Source organism: Nansenia antarctica (assembly GCF_963989245.1).
Source record: "Nansenia antarctica genome assembly, chromosome: 4".
NCBI classification, from domain to species: Eukaryota; Metazoa; Chordata; class Actinopteri; order Argentiniformes; family Microstomatidae; genus Nansenia; species Nansenia antarctica.
The window spans coordinates 52,294,841-52,319,977 of NC_137689.1; the positions used below are offsets into that span (position 1 = coordinate 52,294,841).

The window sequence follows — 25,137 nt, forward strand, 5'->3', positions numbered from 1 at the left end:
CCTGGTGGAGGTGGAGGCTATCCAGCACAAGACCATTCAGATATTTCACAAAGTTTACTTCCCTGATGACACAGATGAGGGGAGAGGTCAAACACATCAATGATATCTTAATTTTAAGATTGCATTTACCATTCTATCTTAATAAAAGGCCCAATATGATGTGTTTCTTTTGCCTGCAGGCATTTGAGGTTGAGTCGAGCACCAAGGCCAAAGATTTCTGTCTGAACATCTCCAGCAGACTGCTCCTGAATTCCTCTGAGGGCTTCAGCCTGTTTGTCAAGATCACAGACAAGGTGACTCAAAGTTTATTCAAAGTTTATTCATCATTACATGGGATACAGGGTATACAACAGAACAACATGCTTGGGGCTATGCAACTCCATTTGTGACAGGGTATGATGAAACAGTTTGTGAAAGGGCCGATTGTAAGCTTTCGAAGGATGTGTCACACATTGCAATCTGAAATAAGTTGAAGAAGTTATGCATATTTGAATGTTGATACCCCCCAAATCAACGAATCGAGAAATTCAGCCTCAAAGTTTTCACAGGCACTTTTCACAGGCAGTTAATGGGTGGGAACAATAGCTGGTTAACTCCACTCCCAACCACTCCCCCAGGACAACCACTCCCCCATTACACTACCTGTCATTATCTACCTGTCATCTGTCAGTGGGGCTGTGACCAGTTTGTTTGTTGCTTGTCAAATGTGTAAGGATCATAGAATGTACACATCTTAGCTGCCTCTGTTGACATGTAGTTCCTTATGAAACGGAAGTTATCCAGGCTGAATTTTACTCGCTTCCAGATTTTTTGGACATGTGCCTTGGATGAAAGATTAGAGTCCAGCCAAACACCAAGATATTTAAATTCACTCACAACCTGTAATTGTTCCCCAGATACGATAACATGTGGATCATCAGTAGAGCTGCTTATCTTGGTGAAAAACATGCAAAGCATGAAAGCATACGAGGGAGAAATACCTAAGACAGTGCTGCCTTGTGTACAGAGTGACCTAGCAGAGATTGGAGAGGCAGACAGTGCATAGAGCCCTGTAGCCTTAGTCACTCAGGGTGGCAGAGCAGAGAGCTTCTGTGTGGATTACGGACGTGTTAATATACATTTTTGTGTCATCGCTCTCTCTGGAGGATGAAATGCTGTATAATACAGATGGATTTTCCTACAGGAGTTGTTAGAGATGATCTAATTGCTTAAAGAACTCACTTTCTATGTTCTTAGATCTAGTCTAGCTTAAACGTTAGATCATATCAGATTTATGACAAGCTTAGTGGTACTTGTTGCTCTATGAAATTGAATGAGTACTAGAATAAAAGCTTATGAATTTTAATTGGAAGAAAATATACATGTATAAAGAAAACAAGAAAAAAAGGGGAAAACAAACACAAAATGAAGAAAAAGTTAATTGTGTGTGTATTTTAGTTTATGGGGGAATGAATGTCACGATCCAACTATTCTGTCATGGTAAACTGGGTGGGTTATGATGATTGGCTACCCAGGGTACATGGGGGAGTGGCTTGCCTGTTGACGGGTGTTATTTGAATGGCGGTGACTGACGAGACTTTTGATTTCATTGTACCTGCAGAGCTGTTGGGTCGTGACACAAGTAACTCACTTACCCAAGAGCAAAGCAGAAGATGTATCGACAGACAACATACCCGTGAATAGTATATTGATTGATTGCCAATCACTTTGCCCGGTTCGAAGCAACAAGGCCCAACACAGCGACACTGACATCACAGTCCGGAAGCACATACACTTTCAATGTCGAAGAACATCAAGTGAGTCGTGTGTTCAGGTCTGTGAACACAAGGAAAGCCACCGGTCCTGATGGAATACCTGGGGTAGTGCTGAAAGCCTGTGCAATTCAGCTCGCACCTGTCTTCACAAAGATCTTCAATCTCTCCCTGAGTCAGGCATCCGTTCCACCTTGCCTCAAATCAGCCACAATAATCCCACTCCCCAAAACCCCAACCATAAATAACCTCAATGACTACAGACCTATTGCCCTAACACCAGTGGTCGCAAAGTGCTTCGAGAAACTCATATCTCACCACATCAAAGACCGCCTCCCCCCAGGCTTTGATCCTCACCAATTCGCTTACAGAGCAAACAGGTCTACTGACGATGCCATCTCTACAGCCCTCCACACTGCTCTGAGCCACCTAGAACACCCGGAGTCCTCGGTGAGGATGCTCTTTGTTGATTACAGTGCAGCTTTTAATACCATCATCCCCGATATCCTCGTGGACAAGCTAGCTGCCCTGGACTTCCCCCCCGCCACCTGTAATAATCGGCTGTCCCCTGCCCTCCCTGGATGACGTGGCACGCTCTCGGTGCCTCTCCAGAGCAGGAAGGATTCTTAAAGACCACCTCCACCCTGGTCACCACCTGTTCAGCCTGATGCGCTCTGGAGTGAGGTACAGGAGCATAAAGGCTAGAACAAACAGGCTGTCCAACAGTTTCTACCCATGGACCATCAGAACACTGAACAGTAGACATAAGACATGTTCATAAATGTTTATCTTATATGTGTATATGTTTGTGAATATGTGAATATGTTTTGTGTTTTTTTTGCACCTTCGGAAGAGCCACTACAATTTCATTGTATAGGCAACTGTACAACGACAATAAAGTCTATTCTATTCTATTCTATTGACAAAACTTTCTCTGTGGATAAAGTCTTTGATGGCAGCTTCCATCTTGTCAACAAACACACGTGCACATGGCTATTTAAAAGAATGTGGGCTGGGAGTATCGAAGGGGACACGCCCACCAGACAAATACGAATGCTACCCCCCACCCAAGTTTGGTAACTAACTAGGTATTTAGTGAATGTAAAACTGTTGGTTATAATATTGCGTGGGTTCTTCATCGCTTACATTTTCATCCTATGCCCAAAAAAACAGAACTTTTTTTTTCACAAGACTTGTTTGGCTCAATAGGCTAGGTGCACGATCTCACTACTTCCTGAAAGGCAACTGGTATGAACATATCCTGTCTCACTCTATTGGTTTAATTGATTAATCAGCTGTGCACTGTGTGTTCCAACGGTTTACCGCACAGCTGATTAATCAATTAAACCAATAGAGTGAGACAGGATATGTTCATACCAGTTGCCTTTCAGGAAGTAGTGAGATCGTGCACCTAGCCTATTGCGAGGATTCACAATTCCCAAAATGCAGACCTTTTCACCAAGCTGTGACACATTTGTTCCTTTTGGGAACCCTTTGAAGAACCTTTTCGTACAACCCTCTGTGGAAAAGCCATTGAACCTAAGGCTTCAGCATGGAACCAAAAAGAGTTCTACATGGATGTGGTCACTGCTCTAACCGTTGACAATTCTTACTCAATTCGTAAACTTTTAGTCAAACCTGAGGACACATAAACACACATCATAAAACACACATCCTGCATTGAAATGGCTTTTCCTAGGGCAAGCCATGACACAGTTTGACATTATTCACCCACCACATTGTGTGTCTCAGTCCTGTACTGTTTGATCAATTACCACCTATTACTTCTCAGTGACTAATCCTCTCTCTTGTTCTTATAGTCCTGGTTGTCTAATCATGGTTGTAACTTGTTCCCTCTGCTTTAAAGAGGAATGGCTTTGGTCCAGGGGGCCAATGCTGAAATCATATTGGAATGCATAAAAAAGACAAATTCACAACTTAAAATAAACCCAATTTATTCTTTTTTTGATCTGCTGAAGAAAGGGAAGAGTGTATGTGGTTTGTGTGTGTGTGAGTGTCATTTAAGTGCCATTGTTGTGCACATGCTTGCGTGCTCTCCTCCTTTACTTGCTGGGCTGGCTACTGCGGGAGCGTTTGGCTGAGCTGCTGTTATCTCCTGCTTCACTCTGGCTGGCTGCTCTCTTGCGCTTCCTGCTGCCAGTCTGGGGGGGGTTGGGGGCTCTACCATGGGCTATCAGCCTCACCCGCATCTTCCCTGGGAGCAATTTGAGGGTCTTGATGACCCATTTAGGCCTGGCAACCTGGTGATACCTTCTCTTTATAGCGGGGGGACTCTCGACCAGCCCCTGCCCTGTCAAGTTGCAGGAAAGACTGCCTGGCACCTGACTGGCACTGCCCTCTCCGTGTCTCTGGTGATACCTTCTCTTTATAGCGGGGGGACTCTCGACCAGCCCCTGCCCTGTCAAGTTGCAGGAAGGACTGCCTGGCACCTGACTGGCACTGCCCTCTCCGTGTCTCTGGTGATACCTTCTCTTTATAGCGGGGGGACTCTCGACCAGCCCCTGCCCTGTCAAGTTGCAGGAAGGACTGCCTGGCACCTGACTGGCACTGCCCTCTCCGTGTCTCTGGTGATACCTTCTCTTTATAGCGGGGGGACTCTCGACCAGCCCCTGCCCTGTCAAGTTGCAGGAAGGACTGCCTGGCACCTGACTGGCACTGCCCTCTCCGTGTCTCTGGTGATACCTTCTCTTTATAGCGGGGGGACTCTCGACCAGCCCCTGCCCTGTCAAGTTGCAGGAAAGACTGCCTGGCACCTGACTGGCACTGCCCTCTCCGTGTCTCTTCTGCAGAGCATTCTGGGACAGACCTGGGCACTGTGTGACCTGCTGGGATAGCTGGGGACAAGACCCAGTCTTCTGACCTCTAACCCTCCTCATGATCAACCTGATGGCAAAGGGGTTGTTTCGGTCCACAACCTGGATAGACTCCAACTGGACCACTGGCTTGTTGGCCTTAGATGAGCGGTGCACATCAGGGTAGTTCTGGTCAGGAGTGAAAAGAGTTAGAGCTGTGGTTGGTCTGTTCCCTTTGGAGACCAGGGACTTGTCCGCTGGACCACTGCTGCCCTGAAGACCAGGTTTCTTCTTTGACTTGTGCTTTCTTCTTATCTGAAAGTGATGAAAGATTGTTATGAATTAACATGCAGACAAGGAAGAAGCAAATTACCCAACTTCAAATTAATTTGGATCTAGGAGCAACAATATCAACTTTGGGGCATTTTTATTTTCTGTCTATTAAGACCAATTAGGCTTTCCATCAATTTTGACATTGACATGTTTCTAGGCTATTTTTCTTAACAATAACTGTAGACAATTTGTTAAGATTATTATGATACAAAAATGTTACTCACGCTTTCCATTGTAGATATTCCTTTGTGTTTGCTTATAAGTTCATATAGATTCAAGTGTGTGAATAAAAGTTGCGGTTTTAGATCCGTAGTCCGTAATCCGTAGGAAACAACAAAGCAACTTCTGATTCAAAATGTATTGGTGCATATCCAAAGATTCTGGAACTCATCGTCATAATAGATGACATATACAGTGCCTCGTCAATATCCATGGTAGCGAGCACCTGATTTCGAAATAATAATAATGATAATAATAATAATAATAATAATACAAATAATAATAATTTATTTGTATAGCACTTTTCCTGCAAACGTTGCAGCTGATGAATGTAAAGAAACAAATAAACATAGCCTACCTAAAATTCAAGTTGACATCTAGCAGTCAATACTGTCTGAAATAACAGGCTCAATATTTGATTGATAATGTAGCCATGAGACAGAAGAAAACAATAAAATAAAAAAATAAAAACATTTAAAAAAAAACATGCATAGGAGTCGTGATAGTCTATACATTCGTCATGTCATGAGTAATGTTAAAATCCATCATTAATCAGACAGGGAAAATAAGTGTAGCGAAGGTGATTTGGAATGACGCGGTGATCACTTCCCGCTACAATTTGTCACGTTCCGTCCTTGTGGCTGGTGTTAATTTCCCTGCCAGTTACATTGTTTTCGCAAGGTCTCTAAAAGGTGTTTTAAGGAGGCTGGCAGCAAAGCCACAACATAGTTTCACAAACAAGGACAGGACCTGAACGACCTCGCTTTGGCGTGCGCCAAGAATGGTGCGGCATGCGCGCTATTAGACACCCTCCATTTCATCTTTGGGCCACGGGGCCAGGATATACAACACTGTTTTATTCATGTTTTACACGAGATAAAACTACTGTCGCAACTTTCAAGGTACCTCTATATGTGATATTATAAGGCTATTTCAGACATTCCACCTCAAAACGAATACTGCACCTATACAGGTCAGCTGTTGGATTTGACTTAAAACCCTTTATTTGTTTACCCTTGATCAGTTGTGTCAGTACTAAGCAGGAACAAATATGTGCACACCTGGTTAGGTTTCCTGGCCCTGGATTGAGGAACACTGCAGGTTTCATGTGCAATCATTCTAATCCTGTACCAGCTGAACTATACCTGCTGTCGTGAAGTCTCACCAATATCACTACACCCCTGGACAAAATAACCTTACCCCTTCCCTGTTCAAACTGGCAGAATGGAGCAAAGTGTTTTATTTGTTAATTCACTTTTATTTCACCAGGTTAATTAATCAGTTTTACATTTACTTTTGTTACCGTTTAGCAGACGCTTTTATCCAAAGCTATTTATAATTAGAGGTTACCGAGAGTCTTCCTGGAGTAATTTAGGGATAAGTGGGCCTTACTCAAGGGCACACTAGTGGTGGTGTTCCCAGGTGGGATTTTGAACTCATAACCTTCTGATCACCAGCCCAACTCACTATGCACTAGGCCACCACTACCCCACCTCACTTAATGCTGTTGTGTATTTTTCTAGATGTGATGATAGTCTGCTAATAGGACAGTATGCAACATTTATTCATAATAGAATAACTGCTATAACTACCTACTATACTGTACCTAATAACAACCTTACAGTTGAAAAAAAATATCACATTAATAGCACCCATGGACATGCACTGAAGTAATCTCTCTACTAATTGAATGATCCAGACCAGACCATATGAACTACAGACACGCCCAAGAAGATCTGGAACTGAACTGTTCTGGTGTTGCTCAGAGCCACACGCTGGGGTTTCAGTCAATCTTTATCGTCAATGTATGTAAATCCATATTTTACATAGTCATATTTGGGTCATATTTGCACTTCGCCATATGTACACTATTTTTGTTCAACCCCTTAAATTAAAACTGAAAGTCTGCTTTCACTTCAATTGCATCTTGATTGTTTCATTTAAAATCCATTGTGGTGGCGTACAGAGCCAGAATTATGGAAATTGTGTCACTGTCCAAATATTTACAGACCTAACTAACTGATTTCAAAGCAAACCACCATCCACTATTTAACATATTAATGACTGCAAAAGCTGGATGCTATTTTACCAAATATTGGTGTTTATTTGACGACAACAAAATATCTAAATATATTTACATTCAGGCACATTGTACGTGTCAATCCAGCTCTATCAGGTCACGTCAGGACAGTTACAACACAGTCACTATGTATGACTCCCTGGGTGTCCATGCCTCCGAACACGAAGGCAAGATGAACAGTCTCTATTGCTGGGCTCTGGACTTGGTCGCCCTGGGCCTGGGCCTCTTCTCCACCTCCCTCAGCCCTCCTCACCCTCCAGGGCAACACACACATTGAGTGGTCCAGTCTGTTGGGGGGGAGGTCCCCTTCAAACCTCAGCAACGTCCAACGCCTCTTATCTGCAAAGAGAGAGAGAGAGAGAGAGAGAGAGAGAGAGAGAGAGAGAGAGAGAGAGAGAGAGAGAGAGAGAGAGAGAGAGAGCTGATCAGTTAACTTAATGGTTTTAAACCAGTGATGGAATTGTCAAAAGTTAATCGGTGTTCTGTCACATCATTCAGGGCGCTTGGACTTGGATGTGGCCTTACCACAGTGAAACCTGTACATGGCATTGCTGGCCCCGTCTGAGGTCATCCCTCCAAAGATGTAGATGTTCTTCCCCAGAGCCACAGCACCATGAGCAGATACTCCTGAAGGGATGTCTCCCTTAGCCTGGACCTTCTCCCACTTCATACTGCCTAGAGAAAACAGACCCAAGTAGTTTACATACACCATACGCCAAACAGACGGACACACAGACACACCACAGAATACCAAATGTTAGATACAAATTGTGTGTGTGTCATATACATAGCAGGCTGTCTGGCAGAAAACAGGTGTGTTTGAGATTGAGATTGAGATTGATTGAGATTGAGATAACGTTTATTGCCACTATGCATTACACATATAGGAATTTGCTTCGTCACCACAGCAAGTGCGTTTATACTTTTTTCACATATCAAAAAACAGGACAACACAACAACAACACAGGACAGACAACAGTGCATTGGATAGTGCGGTATAAAGTAAAGTGCAGTGCAGAGTTTTTTTTTTACAGTGAGTCCAGTTCAGTCCTGGGCAGACTTGGGGGCGGGGGGGGGGGGGGGAAGCCAGAGTCATTTAACAGCCTGGCGGCTGAGGGGTAGAAGCTGAGCCTGTGGCGGGCCTTCAGTGCCTTAGGCAGCCGCAACCTTCTTCCAGAGGGAAGCAGGGTGAGGAGGCCGTGGCCGGGGTGGAAGGGGTCTGCCATGATCTTCCTTGCCCTCCTCAGAGCCCTGGTGTCATGCAGGGAGTTGAGGGAGGGCAAGGGACAGCCGATCACCCTCTCTGCTGAACGTAGCACCCTCTGCAACTTGGCCTTGTCCTTGGTCGTTGCAGCAGGGAACCAGGTGATGATGGAGTGGGTGAGGATGGACTCTATGATGGCCGTGTAGAACTGGACCATCATGGACCTCAGCAGCCTGAGTTTCCTCAGCTGCCGGAGGAAGAACATCCTCTTCTGGGCCTTCTTTGTAAGGGCCTCGGTGTTCTGCTCCCACTTTAGGTCCCGGGAGATGGTCATGCCTAGAAAGCGGCATGACTCCACGGAGGCCACCGGGGTACCTCCCAGCGTGATGGGAGGGGGCAGGGCTGCTTTCCTTCGGAAGTCCACCACCATCTCCACTGTTTTTAGAGCATTTAGCTCCAGATTGTTTAAACTGCACCAGCTCTGCAGCCCCTCGATCTCACCCCTGTAGGCAGATTCGTCCCCCCCGGTGTGTGTGTGTGTGTGTGTGTGTGTGTGTATGTGTGTGTGAGCGCAATCTCAGAGTGTTGGATATCAAAGAGGTTGTCCAACAACAACAAAACCAACAACAAAACCAAGACCTAGCTTTTCAGGTGTCCAGTCACACTTACTGGTGTCCAGTGAGTAAATGTCGCTGTGGAACTTCTCTCCTGCCATGCCTCCATGGATGTAGAGCTTGGTCCCCACTGCTACTACCACGTGGCCATGCCTGGCAGGAGGGGCCCTCCCCTGGGTGACTGGTTGGGACCAGGCGGACGAGACTGTAAAGAGATTTAACAAGTTATTTTTTTAAAACACTATTCTGTATTTTCCAGTTGTAACACTGGAACACACTTTGTATGTTTGAATCCCTGTTTTAAATGTCATCCAAATTGCCCTCTTAGGGATAATAAAGAAGACATTGACTTGACTTAAAGAGAGAGGGGGCAATAGCAATATTAAAATAGCACATACAGGAAAACTGACTGAGTGACATACAAAAGACACACGCATTACATGGGTTGGATGGTGTGTGTGTGTGTGTGTGTGCTGTCTATTCATGCCGGGAGCTCTCTGTCAGAGTTGTGTGTCAGATGTGTTGAATCGTTGTTAATGCTGGCTCAAATAAAAATGAAGTGAATGAGTCATTGGATGACTGACCTGTGTCAAAGAGGTGAAGCTTGGGGTCAGAGACAGGTGTAGCCCCTGTGTCTCCTCCAGAGAACACAAACAATACATCCCCTATGCAGGCTGAGGTAGTGTGGTACGTCCTGGGACAGGGGGGCATCCCCTTCACCTCCACCCCTCTCCAGGACCCTTCGTCTGGACATATACACACACACACACACAGGCTGACCATTAAACAGCTGCAAGGGAGGCTAGTGGAGGCAGAAATCTGAAGACGGGCTCATTGTCATGCAGGGAATGGAATGACGAATGCTATCAAACACACATTCTATCCCTTGAGTGTTTGATAGCATTCCTCATTCTATTCCATCCATGACAATGAGCCCCGTCCTCCGATTTCTACCTCCACCAGCCTCCCCAGAACATATGATAATGAGACTGGAAGGTCTGGGATATTACACAGACAAGTTAACGATGATACACTCCTATTAGGCTTACAGTGTTATTCAGTTGCATCTCAAATCTCTCTTCATGGACTTACTTATTTGTGTGCTTATTTATGCACACAGAGATTCTTAGTACAAACTGACATACAGTATATCACTCAGCAAACTCTGCTCTCCCTCTACCTGTGAATTGTAAGCTCTGTATACAGTTGCGATTTCCAGTCTGCTGGGCCCCAGCGAACACCCACAGACTTCGAGGACAGCTTTCGGCCACGAAGCTACAGTGTTCGTACCGCGCCTCCAGTCCCACCCACTCTGGGACGTCCCACTCATGGCCGTCTGATAGGAGGAGAGAGACAAACAAGAAAGGAACATTCAACCAAGGAGCCAGTGTTATGAGAGTTGACTAGAGATGGTTAAAGTGTATGCTTGCAATGATTGATTTTGTGATGTAGGGAGCTTTACACACTACCGGGCCGGCCCCAAGCTATACTGTGGTAGTTTGGGTGTTTTCCTTTCCAGCACAGTTTCTGCAACAATGGTGGATGAGTAACCAGGCCAGACCAGTACAGCTGAGCTTGGCTCTGTTGTGTGAATTAGGGTTTACAAATCTAAGACGTGGACTACGAGACAAGAGGACATAATGAGGCACTGTCACACCAGTACTGTGGAATACCACTGGCCTTGGGCATTCTATGTACCACAGAGATATAAAAAGAAAAGAAAAAAAGGAAAACACTGAAAATAGTGCAAACATGACATCATGTGGTGTGTTGAATTCTTTACCAAGATGAATGACATGGGATTCTGAGAAGCTCCCATTGGGGTTGGCTCCTCCTATGATGAGGATCTTCCCCTTGCCTCCCTCCTCCTCTGGGGGGGTGTAGGTGCAGGTGTGGCCCACACTAACCCCAGGACCTCCACCTCTGGGGATCAGGGCATACCTGTTGGGCAACAACATTCAATCAACATCGCTCTGCCACCACATGTAGAGGATTAACACCTTGTATGAACTATGTATTATCAATGGTCTGTAACTGTTCACCATATCCCTTCCTGTGGTCTGTCCTCTGGGTCGAGTACAGGGAGGAGTTCCATTATTCTGTAGGGGGTGTAATGTTCTGACAATTAGAGCATTCATTTAAACCAGTCCGTGTGCGTCTGTGAAGTAGCTGGAAGAGCTGTACAACACACGCTGCCTCAGGAAGGCCTCCAAGATCTCCAGAGACCCATCCCACCCTGGGTACGAACACTTTGCTCAGCTGCCCTCGAACAGGCGGTTCAGGACCATGTTCGCAAGGACAAACAGACTGAAGCTCAGCTTCTACCCCAGGGCCATTCAGGCCCTGAACACAGCAAAGACCTAGGTTCTAGGCCCTGGACAATCTAGACAAATTGATGGCAGCTACTAGATTGAAATCAAGTGTAATACTGAAACACAAATGTGTACATTTCAAACCTGCAGACTGCGACACTTTAAATGAATGTGCAATAACACTATGTGCAATATGACAACCCTAGGGTACATAAGGTTCAGAGAATAGGAAATGTTAGAATAGGTATAGCATAGCATAGAGTACAGCACAGTGTTTTATTTGTACAGTATAGTATAGTGGATAGTGTACATAGCCTTTATTTATGTAAACCAGCTCCTTTCCCTTCTTGTTTTTTAGTTTTTTTTCCTAGCACCAGGGGAGCCCCCCCTCCCAAATTTCGTTGTTTGGTACCTGTACTATAACAATGACAATAAAGACCATTCATTCATTCATTAGGTGTAAACTAGGACCAGTGACAACAAGCTAACGTTAGCTAGCTAGCTACGTAGGAAAACATGTTGTGGGGCTAGCCATATATTAGATCGTATATACGTATACGTGTTAGATCGTATCCTAGTGTACTTAATAACTGTACTCACTTGTATAGAGATGAAGGCTCCTGCAGTTGTCTTTTGTTCGTTGTGAAGAATAATGCAATATGTTTGTCTTTATAAGAGACAGCAGATGGACACAAAGTCAATGTAAGAGGCCATTTTTGTTTTACGTAAATACACCACGTTGACAGCGTTGTTGTCGTGGAAACCGAGTCTTTTTGAGACGCAAACGTAGTAGGCCTACGTGCAGACTGCAGACTGAATGGGCTACTTTTGATCACACTGGGCTGGAAAAAAAGCATTTGGGCGTTTGGGCTGGATAAATAACATTTTAGGCGGTATCAAAATGTCAGTGCAAAATGCGTTAAGTTAAAACACACACCCTAGTAGCTACAATATTCAGTTTTTATTTATTTATTTATTTTACAAACATCATTGGCAACAGACATACAGTTTATGGGCAGGAGATGGGCATCGTAATTTGCGGACAATATAGGTTTTGGTGGATTTTGCAGTTTTTAGACTGTGGTCAGGCTGGAAATGGTCAATCCCATCTGGCAACCCTGGTCAATCTTCAAGCTGCATGCAAGATAGACATGTAGCCTACTTCTCTGAATGCAAATCGTGTTTGAAGTTGATTTTGCAATCAATGTATTTGATACGGATTAACAATTGAAAATCAGATAAAAGTTATTGATTAATTATAAATCATGACATTTACTCATTTACTATCCTTGGAACATCCCTGATGACAGGGAGATGACGTATGACTGCTCTGATTAATCAACCCCTATTTCATTAACTTTCTCTATATAACGACGTCGATCATTGATCGGCAATGACACTATATAATAGTTTGCCTAACTGGCCATCGGATTTGGGCTCCTAATATCTAAAAAGCACTACGGTTTTCTTATTTTATCGGATTAAAGGAGCAAAGACCAGAAATTCCCATTGACCGCCAGTCAAACTTCTCCGCTTCTATCACCCAAAAAGGGGCGTGGACATTACGGGAGGGGAAAGTACCCGGATGCGTTGCTCTGATGAATTGAACCGGCAATTGTTTTTCTTTCAGTCAGCCAGTCTTCAACAAGCTGGCTGGACCAGAAAACACACCATAGGATACAGATACAGACAGAACACATAATGAAAGATTATTTATTGAAGAGTAATTTCCACCATGATTTTGTACATAAATATTTTGGCTACATCTCAATGAAGACAAGTTAAGCTTTATCCTGTGTTGACACTGTTTTAACACAGCAGGCTGGTCACATCTATTTCAAATCGCAAAAAAAGAAGTGAATACGTGTTCATACAAAGGGGAGTAGGAATCTGGGGGGAATCAGTATGTGGCCCAACACTGGAACATAGGTAAACGTCCTCTCAAGGATCGGTAGCAAATAAGAAAACATGAACAACAACCTGTTGTAAAGATGACAGTCCACGAACCTGTGGACGATAATGTTGCGCCGCCATTTCCCCATGTTTACTTTGTGGAGCGGGCATACAATAACTTATTGCTTCATTGTGTCTCTGCAGAAATATATCTTCCACCTGAGAAGAGGAGTATTCCTTTCACCACGCTGACTTGTTTCACTCTTTGAATTGACTGCAAAATCTTCCCTTCAAAGACTTTTTGGCCAACTGCTTTATTCTGTTCTTGTGCCATTTTAACATAGCGTTAAAGCCCAGCCATTTAGAGGCGATGTCCCAGAAGATTCCCTCTGATAGTGCTCAGAAGGGCTTTGCTGTGGGACGTGGGCTCCTGGCGGCCGCTGAGACCTTGAATTATAGCATGAACGAGCAGCGTTCTGACAGCCTCCATGGCACCTCGTCCAGACAGCTCAACAGCCTTGGCTCGGGTATGGGTGGTGGTGGGGAGGGACAAGATCGTGACACCCAGCTGTCCCGCCGTGGCGGCAGCCACATTGGCAACACTATGAAGCTGTTCGCCAGCTTGGGGCTGCCGCCCACAGACCTTGACGCGATGGCGCAGATCCCCGAAGACAACATCAGTGTGGAAACCTTGCCACATCTTATCATGCAGCTTAAGAACCGCAAGGTGGAGTCTGACCGACGCATGGCAGGCAACCCTAGGGACCTGTCATCGCTGTCCCCAGAGACTTCCTACAGAGCCAACAGAGAAGAAGACTGGGAGGACATGCGTGTCGGAAGGCTGGGTGGTTCCATGGGGCAAACTTCAGCCCGCGCTCAGCAAGGAGACTTTGGTTATAGTTCCATGCAAGACGCTCCAGTTAGAGGCTATGAGTTTGATTATGGCCACGACAATGGCAGCGGTGGCAGAGATCGGCAGTATTCCGAGCTTTCCCGTGATCCCTACAGTGGCCACGGCATGGATGGTTTTGGCCTGACAGCTCCACCGCCGTCAGACAGTATCTTTATGCAGAGACGGATGGGGTCTCCGTCCCAAGGCAAAGTACAGGACTTCTTGGGAGTCATGCCCCACATGTTTCCCCACGTGTGCTCACTTTGTGATTTTGATGTGCATTCCACAATGGTGAGTACTTCTTCTGACTTACCTCCTGTAACATTCATACACTGAACCCAGTTCATTGCTCTCATGCAAGCACGTCCACTTTCAAAAGACAGCTTTGGAGAATTTATGATCCACCAATCTTTGTTTATCATTATCAAAGCCAATTTACATTAAGTAATGGTTCAGCATCAGTCTTTTATTTTGTATTTGCATATCCTCACATATTCAGCTTCTGGAATTCTTTGAGAGCCATAGTTACCATTTGATTTAAAGTTGGTTTGGAATCCAATGAATGTCCTACGTTAGTAGGTAGTAAGTACTAAATAAGTCATTTGGAATGGAATGGAATGGACTTTATTTGTCATTGCTACAGTACAGGTACCAAACAACGAAATTTAGGAGGGGTGGCTCCCCTGGTGTTAGGAAAGGAAAAAGAAAACACATTTTAGAAAAAGCATAGATGCATAAAATCACAAGAAGGTAAGGAGCTGGTTTACATCAATAAAGGCTATGTACACAGTCCACTGTACTATACTGCACAGATAGTCAACTAGGGTTGTCATATTGCACAAAAAGTATTTTTTTCACATTATTTTAAAGTGTCACAGTTTGCAGGCTTGAAAATGTACATGTTTGTGCCTCAGCACTAGCTGCCATACATAGTCATACATACAATGTTTGTTTACGTCTGTAGGAGTGGAATCAACACATCAATGGCTTACGCCATGCAGAAAACCGGAGACTTCTCCTCCAAATGTAAGTAGTCCCACCTTTTGTCATGGTGTGTTTGTTCTGATGTTTGAATGTTCAATAACCACCCAACTGTTTTCCCAAACACTGTAGGTACCCAGACTGGGATCCTCATATGGCCTCAAACAGAAGGTCTGTGTCTCTGGCTTTTTATGGTACACACACACACACACACACACACACACACACACACACACACACACACACACACACACACACACACACACACGCACACACACACACACACACACACACACACACACACACACACACACACACACACACACACACACACACACACACACACACACACACATACGTTTTATGACTGTTATATTGGGACTCCCAAAAACATCAAGAACACAACCATCATTTTAGAATTGTTGGTGTTTTGAAAGTAGATATGTTGAGACACCCGTCTCTCGTCTTATTTATTAATGTTTAATGTTTGTCCCTTGCAGTTCGGGCTCACTTCTACAGGAGACAACCAACCGTTCTGCCGGGCTGCTGGGACCTATCCCAATGGCCACCGGACAGCAGACAGGGGGCATGAGCTCGAGCTGGGGTAATGTGTTTATATGAAAACAAATGCTTTTTTGAACGCAGTTTCTGTTATCTAGGTTGATAATCACTATGATTTGCTTTAGGCGGTGGTGCTGGATCCAATCTTTCAAACAAATCACAGGCTCACTCTGCTCCGCCTAATAAGGTAAATCTACTTGTCATTAGGGCTGCAACTAACGATTATTTTGGTAGTCGACTAATCTGTCGATTATTTTTTCGATTAGTCGTGTGGCTTTTCGCTGCGCGTAAATGGCGACGCAGAAGCATAAATCCGGCTTAACTAGCTATCTAACCTAACGTTACGCCAAGCTACAGCTGCTCACAGAGCTAGTTGATTGGCTAGCTAGCATTGCTGGCTAGACTACAGACAGCTCACGTTAGTAGGCTACGCTTGGCGCTGTTTATCTTACAGACAGCTCGCTGGTGGACTCAACATAATTGAAATAGCATTCACTTATCAAGCATCATTCATGATCATCCACCATGACTACCTGGTATTTTAATAGCGACCACCCCTCACTTCATTTCATCTCGCGTTCTCCTGGCTTCAACATGGAAAACCCCTGCTACGTAACGTTACATACAAGCGCCTCTGTCTGTCACACGCGTGCCACAGGGCAAATAAATTAATAGCACAAACGCTCATAGCATGTACAGCCCTGTCCATGAGACGTTGTTTTCCAACATGTAACAGTAAAGCTAACATAAACATTACGACCCTAACAATATAACGTTAGCCAGTTGGCTAACAACGTTAGCTAAAACTTACCCAGCTGATTCTTGCATGGCTCCCGTAAAAAATAAAAATAAAAAATAAAACGTTTTTTATTTTATTTAAATTATACGATTAGTCGACACTAACATTCCACGTCGACGAGTTTTTATAATCGACGTCGTCGACTAATCGTTGCAGCCCTACTTGTCATTTGTGAGTACCTGCTTGATCTTCTGGATTTATTTCTTGTTAAAAATATCTACTTAATCCAGTGTAGTCATCAAACACTTTCCTGATATCTCTGATGTAATAAATGTATTTTTGCTCCTCAGATAAGAAGCAGAGTTGTGCTGGCCAGATATGAGAGGAGGCCTCTCTCTAACAAAAGCCTGTTTGCCCTGGCTCAACCCTTTGGAACACTCTGTGAACATCTGGTGCTCAAGAAGAAGGTAAAGCTCCTGTCTTTGACAAGAGAGTCAACTGCTCAGGAAGAAAACTGTTAGGATTTCAAATGGGTTGAAACCCCGTCCCAATCAACTGTGCAACAGACTTTGTTTTGCATACACAATCATGTTGCCATGTTTAGTGTTGTTCCGATACCATTTTTTGATCCCGATCCCGATACCGATACCTGACCGTGCAGTACTTGCCGATACCGAGTACCGATCCGATACCACGGCGTTTGAAAAAACAAAACAAAAAAACATGTTTTTTGAGCCGCATACTAACCTCGATGTAAAATTATTGCTAACACTTAGTCTGGCACTGCTCAAAACCTTTGTAAAACTCGTAAAGTTTTTGTAAAACTTAAGTAAAAAAATAAAAAAATAAACTTGTGCGTATTGGTGGCCATGCCGATACTAGTATCGGTATCGGAACAACACTAGCCATGTTAGAACTCATCCTGGGCGATTATGTACTTTTGTACTCATGCACACGCCTACTCCACAGGCCTTTTTGGAAATGGAGACTCACAAGGAAGCTTTGGACATGGTGCATTACTACCAGCAGAAACCAGCAGTGTTGTATGGGAAAGAAATCACCTTTTATTTGTCCAAAGAACTTCTGGTGATCGAGGTACGGTTCAAACTTCTTTCTTTGTGTATGTCACGAGAGCACAGAAAAAAACTAAATAATTAAAGTCATGGAAGTCAGTGGTGAGATTATACGTATCAAGTGATATTTCCTTTTTGAATATAGAAAGACCGAGAGGTGAAAGGCAATGGAAGCCAAGTGGTCTTCTTCTCCAACATGCCACGGGAGACGCCGGAGAGGAAGATGGAACTTCTCACTATTGCACGACGTTTTGGCACCGTAGACAAACACCTGTTTTTAAACGATGAGGTAAAAAAATCGGACATTCTCCAAAAATGCACTTTCTATTTATAATGTAGTCTTTGGGTCGGTATTGAATTTCAAGATGGCGGCAGTACGTGTACACACGAGTGCCTTGCGTCTGACTAGAATCCGCTGTTTAGTGTTTATTTGCCTTCTTATTTCAAGTCTGTTTACTCAGTATAGTGTACATAGCTGCCATAACTGTACATAGCTCAGGGTTCGACAGTAACACCATTTTACTTGCCCGGAGCAAGTAAAACATTCACCGGGTTTGTTCACTGTTGTTCTTCCTGCACACCGGTAAAAATATCCGGGATCTAGCAGCGTCGCCGTGCTCGCGCAAACAAACCCGGTGAATGTTTTACTTGCTCCGGGCAAGTAAAACGGCGTTACTGTCGAACCCTGACATAGCTACTGCTATCCATCTCCTGTCTAACTACCATTACATATCACCATCATGCTTTACATCACTATTTGTACTTCTGGTTGGTTGTTAAACTGCATTTCATTGTCTGGTTGCTTGTACTCTGGATTGACAGCAAAAAAGTATTGCGGGTGCAATAATCATAGATTCGGTGGAATATAAGAAATCAGCACAAACCCGCTGAAAACGTATCCTCTGCTGATGTTTTCAAGGCATTTGTTCAACTGGGGACCCCAGAAGATGCCGCGATGCTGGTGAAGTACTACACTGTAAATCCATTAACCATCCGAGGCAGGAGTATCCGCTTGAACATCTGCACCAAATACAAGACCTTAAAGTAAGCAATCCCCATAGTGAATGAGGTCAGATATAGATCAGTGGAGATGCCCATACTCTTAGAGCTATGTTGAGGAAGATGGTATGCCACTTCCAACAATACTTAGCCCAGGTGCTGGATAGAAGTGACGAAAGTTGAGAAGTGAGAGATCTACACACTGGTTGCTGTTTCCAAAATGTGTTTTAGGTGTGTTAATGTGTTTAGTGTATTAGGGCGACATTTCAACCCCAGCCGGGTCTTCATCAGGAGGAAGGATCAGGAATGATGGGGCTGTTCTATGGGCGGCTGTGCCGCAGGAGGTAGAGCCGCCGTCTAATGATGAATGAATGGTCTTTATTGTCATTGATATAGTACAGGTACCAAACAACGAAATTTGGGAGGGGGGGCTCCCCTGGTGCTAGGAAAAAAAATACTAAAAACAAGAAGGGAAAAGAGCTGGTTTACATAAATAAAGGCTATGTACACTATCCACTATACTATACTGTACAGATAAAACACTGTGCTGTACTCTATGCTATACCTATTCTAACATTTCCTATTCTCTGAACCTTATGTACCCTAGGGTTGTCATATTGCACATAGTCAGGGGTGCACATAACTGGTGCGCCAGTGCGCATGCGTCGCCAAAATGCATGCTGCGCGGCAGATCAGCCGCATGAAGGCGCTTTTGCGCACCAAAAAAATAAATAAAAATTTGATCACAAAAAAAAACATCCTCTACCATGGTTGAAATTGAGGACAGTGATAATTTACAGCAGTCAAGAGAGCAGTGATGATGACGATTAAGCTTGTAGCATAAATAAATGCTTAGGCTGTAACTTTTTGTTGAAAAGTTGATTTCAGTGTTTACAGAACAGAGCAGTGCTTAAAGAGATGTCCGTTTATTTCAGTGTGTTTAAAGAACAGACATTCAGTTAGTGCTTAAAGAGATGTCAGTTGATTTCATTGTGTTTAAAGGAGTCTGACAGACTTTCATGCTTAAAGAGCAGTCATTTGATTTTGCATTTGTTTATTTAGTTTTGCACACAATCATTTGTTCGTTCATCTTTATTTATGAATAAATGTCGTTTTGCTAATATAAGTTATCCATGTATCCCTTTTTCATCCATCCTGTGGGACGGGTCGTGACTCGCGAGCTCGGGGAGCACCAAGCAGCATCCCTAGGTGCTCCTCTGAGCACTGGCCCCAAAAAGTTATGTGCACCCCTGCACATAGTGTTATTGCACATTCATTTAAAGTGTCACAGTTTGCAGGTTTGAAATGTACACAGTTGTGTTTCAGTATTACACTTGATTTCAATCTAGTAGCTGCCATCAATTTGTCTAGATTGTCCAGGGCCTAGAACCTAGGTCTTTGCTGTGTTCAGGGCCTGAATGGCCCTGGGGTAGAAGCTGAGCTTCAGTCTGTTTGTCCTTGCGAACATGGTCCTGAACCGCCTGTTCGAGGGCAGCCGAGCAAAGTGTTCGTACCCAGGGTGGGATGGGTCTCTGGAGATCTTGGAGGCCTTCCTGAGGCAGCGTGTGTTGTACAGCTCTTCCAGACAGGGGAGGGGATTCACACGGTTGGCAGATCAGCGGTTCACACGGTTGGCAGATCAGAGGTTTGAGCCCCAGCTGGCCACATGTCGAAGTGTCCTTGGGTAAGACACTGAACCCCAAAATTGCTCCCAGTGAGCGGGCCAGCGCCTTGCATGGCGCAAAAAAGGTGCTATACAAGTGCAGTCCATTTACCATTTACCATTGCAGTGTGAATCGCAGCCAGGGGCGGCTAGACGGCAGGGTGCGGAAGCAGAGCAGCACCACAGGGACCAAAGCCTCCAAGAGCATCAAGTCTGCCTCCGCCAGCACGAAGAGCAAAGAGGACAAGAAGGAAGAATCAAAGGCTGCGGAAGTTGATGTGGCGGTGGTTGAAGAGTCTGGCGAAGAGGTCGCTGGTGTTATGGATGGAGACGACAACGCTGAGGACTGCGGGATAGACGAGGGGTCATGTGATGTGGTCAAAGCTGAGGTCAAAGCTGAGGTCAAAGCTGCAGCAGCTGCCGAAGAAGTGTTTACAGATGCTCCTCTTGAACCCAAGGTGGAGGAGGCAGCAGCTCTGGACTCGGGTGATGTTTCAGAGGAGAAGGCTCCAAGCAACGATGCTGGTGTCACAGAGCATCCTGATGGAGAAGGAGCAGAGAAGGGGGCTGTGTCAGAGGAGCGGGCGGAGACGGAGGCTGAGACTGCCCCAGCAGAATCTGAAGCCACCCCAGAGGAGACTGAGGCCAAAGACGACGCAGCACCAGCAGAGAGCTCTGAACTGACTGAGGAGGACCTTGCTGAGGGCCAGGTACAGTAGTGAAACCGAAGCTGTTATTTCCTGAGTATTTTTCCTCTTTGAAATGTGTTTTGCCTACTAGTTTGGGCTGTTCTGATCTCCTCTTCGGGTCGCAATGTAGTGCTTAATGCCACATCTACTGTGTGGAAAAAGTAGCCTAAATGTTTTTTGCCCTGTCCATCAGGAGGGAAGTATGGAGCAGGACTTTCCTGAGAACATGGATGACTTTGTGACTTTAGATGAGCTGGCTGAAGACGAAGACTTTGATAGACAGGAATCTCAATCCAAACATTCCGACTCCGTTTCAGGTAAACGTTTAAACTTAATCTCAGGCATCAATGAAATTATGGTGACATTGGCTTTGGAATAGTAAACCACTGGGAGAATGCCACCCTCATGACAGTGCAACCTCTGTGTTGGTTTAGTAAAGTAATGTAATTCCCCCCCCCCCCTCTTTCTGACTCTCTCTCTCTGTAGGATGCTCAAAGAAAAGTGGGGTTGGTGGCCTTTATAATGTTTTAATTCAATGTCTGTCACATACATTTTGAAGTTGCACAGTTTGTGAGATGCACAACATGTTGTATGGTGTGCCAGATATTTACTTTGAGGTACTGCTGAAGGTAACAATCTTGTGATTTTCCTTTGTAGGGATTACGGGTTGTCAATGTTGTTGGATTTAAACGAGGCTATGGTTTTGTCAATGAAATCTTGTCACTTGCCAAGCCCTTTGGGAAAGTTGTCCAAAACCTGGTGCTTTATGTACGGCCTGAGGTAGGTTTCCTGAATTGATTATAGCTTGTTTTATACAGCATGTTGAAGTGTTGAGTATGATTTTTCCTTTTGTTTACAAATCATAGGCTTTTCTGCAACTCTCCTCTGAAGAAGAGGCGAAAGCAATGGTCAATTTCTACAGCGGAAATGTGCAGGCCACTGTTTGTGGGAAAGCTGTGAAAATATACCATTCACAAACATACGCTACCATCCAGGTAAGCTCCAGGTCTGAAGATTGGGCACTATGATTCAACAGAGCTAGATGATTGTGTTGACCCAATCTGGTTTTAATGCTTCCCTTTCAGAGTAGTCGAGTGGTGTATGTAGGCCAGATTCCCCACTGTAATTACTCTGATGCTGCCCTCCTGAAAATCTCAGAGCCATTTGGGAAAGTGAGACGATATTTCCTCAACAGATCTCGCAATGAGGTAATTAATCTAGTAGTGGTCGACTAAGTGGGGTAGTGGTGGTCTAGTGGATAGTGAGTTGGACTTGGGATCGGAAGGTTGTGAGTTCAAATCCCGCCTGAAGCCACACCACTACTAGTGTGCCCTTGGGTAAGGCACTTAGCCCTCAGTTACTCCAGGGGGAATGTCCCTGTAATTCGTAATTGTAAGTCGCTTTGGATAAAAGCGTCTGCTAAATGGCAAAATTATTAAATTATTATAATTAATCTCTTATTTTTTATTTTTTTATATAGTCCTAAAAATATATTAATATCATACATTTCTGATGCAGTAAATACCTGTCTTAATCTAAATGATTCTTAGTTGTTCATACATATGTGATTTGTTAGTGCTTTATTGAAATGGAACGTGGGGAAGAGGCGGAGAGAATGGCAGAAACCTACAAGGACAATCCACCAAAATTCCAAGGCAAACGCTTAACAGTGTATGTTAGCAGAAAGTATAAACAACTGAAGTATAGGTGAGTGAAACAACCCTTTCTCTATTTACATGGAGTATTTGCATTGATGCATGTAACCTGTCGTTGTTGTTTTGTCTGCACTGACACAAGCACACTGGTCTTTCCCATACCAGACACAGACCACCACCTCCTGAGGCAGAGGAAAAACGTCCGTCCAAGAGAGAGCGAGTCGAGGTGGAAGGAAACTCCAACAGTAGTGGCACACCATCCAAAAACGAGCCCTCAGTCAAGAAGACCAGGGAAGAGAAGGCCACAGAGTCTGAGGCTGATGAAAAAGCACAAGAAAAGGAGCCTGTTGAGACGCCCAAAGAGCAGAGTGTGGTGGCGGTGGTCAAGGAGGAACAGACCGCTGACCAACCCCCAGAGAGCTCAGATGTCAAAAAGATGGACACTGATGTGGTAAGCTTGATAGGCCTCAGTATTTTGGCTTGTCTACCAGTAATCTGACCTTTTGTATTGGTAACTGATACTCTAAAACTGTACTCTGCAGGAGCTCAAACATGAAGAAGTAGAAACCACCAACTCTACCAGTGTGGAGGATGTGCAGACAGCAGTTTCACAGTCCCAGGCTGAGACAAAGTCATCAAGTAGTCCCACTCCTCTTGGTCCCTACGAGCCCAACAAACCTACTGGTGAGGACATCTGTTGTTGTTGTTGTTGTTTTTTACATTTTTCCACACTAACCGATTTCAAGACCAACTTTTATGCTAGCCTAAACTTTTTTAGACATCAGACTGACATGGTTGATGCCCATCTCAGATGTATGATCACATGGATGATTGGAAGTTTTATATTAATTCTGAGATTCAAATGTAAGGTAACATGTTGTTGGTTCTTCACGGTTGGGCCTGAAATCCTCTGTTGTGATTGCAGGTGTCGAGTATGTGAAGATGGGATACTACTGCAGAGTCTGCTTCCTGTTCCATTCCAGTGAGGAGGTGGCCAAAAAGGTTCACTGCAGCAGTCAAACTCATTACGAAAAACTGAAGGTATGTATAGAATTCAAACCTCACTGTTATGGTCGACTCTGAGATAGGACACAGAGAAGCTTCCATCAAAGATTTTGTAGTGAACTAGAGCTCATTCGTTTCACTGCTCACCGACATGAGATGACAGAGTGCATGCACCACTTGTGTTCAATCACAACACACTCTATTCAGACTCTTCTAGTCTGTTGCATCTCTGTTTTTAGTTTTTTTATGTCTCTGGTAGCGTCACCCCCTGCTCGTTTGGCTATGATGTCATATCCCAAAGTCTGCCATGGCCTATATTTGCAAACCGTTGCTGTTCAATAGTGTTTTTGAATTAAGAAAATGTCAAACTAACTTGTCCTGTTCTCTGTTCTAGAAACACCTGGAGAAAGAGAAGGCAAACAGAAGTAACACGGGGAAGAAGTCTCTGTGACTCCAGTCTGATCAAGTGTGCATGCATTTGAGTTTATAGTTGTGCAGAGGTGGTCACACTTTTATTTGTTTCAGCTTTGTTTGTTTGGTCGAACGCTTAGTTGCCATTACTTTAAAACTGATACTGTGCAAGGATCAAACATTGAATGTGTGTGTGTGTGTGTTTTGTATGTAAGTACCTAGTGCGGTATTGCCTCTTGTGTTCAGATTCAATATTGTTCATTTTTATTAAAGATCCCGTAACTACCATAAAGGACACTGAGGACGTGACCTGTAGTTATGAGCCATAATTCAACTGGTCCGGTTGCGTCAGTTTGTCAGTTTGTGATAAATGATAAATTCTGCAGTTTGTGCTGTCTGTTTTCAATTTCTGATAGATCTGCTCTTATGATACGGAGTAACATTTTTTGCAATTAAACAGTGCCCATATGACAGCATATATTGACTCGTTTGAGTATTTGCTACTCTACATTTACTGCTGTGCCTAGAATAGTTTTTTTTTTTCGATATAAACAAATATGGGTGACACAGTCTGGTTATTTGGGCCGCAAGTCGGCAACCAATCAAAAGGTTTGCTTTTTTATTTTGAAACACGGAAATACATTTCAACTTTGTTGAAAATCACAACACAAACTCGCTAGTCAAGCCAAAATACTGCAATGCAATGGATTGGGTGAGTAATCCCCACTGCTACCTAGTTAACTATAACACTACTTTACATTGTTCGCAGGTACACAAAACAAGCTGTGTTAGTTAATTAGCGAGTGTGTCAATGATCTTCAACAAAGCTGAAATGCGTTTGAATTTTTTAAAAGAAAAGACTGGATGCCATAAAGTAAATCAGATGCTGTCTTGCGGACCGATTGACCAGACTGCATCACATACAGTGGGTTCGGAAAGTATTCAGACCCCCTTAAATCTTTCACTCTGTCATATTGCAGCCATTTGCTAAAATCAATTAATTTCATTTTTTTCCTCGTTCATGCACACACAGGACCCAATATTGTCAGAAAAACACAGATTTGTAGACATTTTTGCAGATTTATTACAAAATAAACACTGAAATATCACATGGCCATAAGTATTCAGACCCTTTGCTGTGACAGTGTTATATTTAACTCAGGTGCTGTCCAATTCTTCTGATCATCCTTGAGATGGGCCTACACCTTCCTTGGAGTCCAGCCGTGCTTAATTATATTGATTGGACTTGA

The 25,137-nt window shown here is 44.1% G+C and overlaps 2 protein-coding genes across 2 annotated transcripts; one reads left to right on the plus strand and one right to left on the minus strand.

Annotated features, from left to right (window-relative positions):
* Positions 1-7,266: 7,266 nt before the first annotated feature.
* On the minus strand, positions 7,267-11,109 carry rabepk (Rab9 effector protein with kelch motifs; the record flags this gene model as incomplete). Its single annotated transcript, XM_080528516.1, has 7 exons — positions 7,267-7,535; positions 7,722-7,871; positions 9,070-9,219; positions 9,599-9,760; positions 10,195-10,350; positions 10,798-10,955; positions 11,057-11,109. 7 exons carry the CDS (start codon positions 11,107-11,109, stop codon positions 7,294-7,296), a joined length of 1,071 nt encoding a protein of 356 aa, XP_080384642.1. The 3' UTR covers positions 7,267-7,293.
* A 2,480-nt stretch (positions 11,110-13,589) lies between these two features.
* On the plus strand, positions 13,590-24,161 carry LOC308156080 (uncharacterized protein; the record flags this gene model as incomplete). The annotated part of the gene is made up of 18 exons (XM_080529441.1): positions 13,590-14,402; positions 15,076-15,137; positions 15,225-15,263; positions 15,593-15,696; positions 16,738-16,859; positions 17,362-17,487; positions 17,611-17,754; positions 18,385-18,509; positions 20,255-20,837; positions 21,010-21,174; positions 21,474-21,596; positions 21,683-21,811; positions 21,902-22,024; positions 22,393-22,523; positions 22,637-22,922; positions 23,014-23,155; positions 23,397-23,512; positions 23,871-24,161. The coding sequence occupies 18 exons, from the start codon at positions 13,590-13,592 to the stop codon at positions 23,925-23,927; spliced, it is 3,390 nt and encodes a 1,129-aa protein (XP_080385567.1). The 3' UTR covers positions 23,928-24,161.
* Between the last annotated feature and the right edge of the window lie 976 nt (positions 24,162-25,137).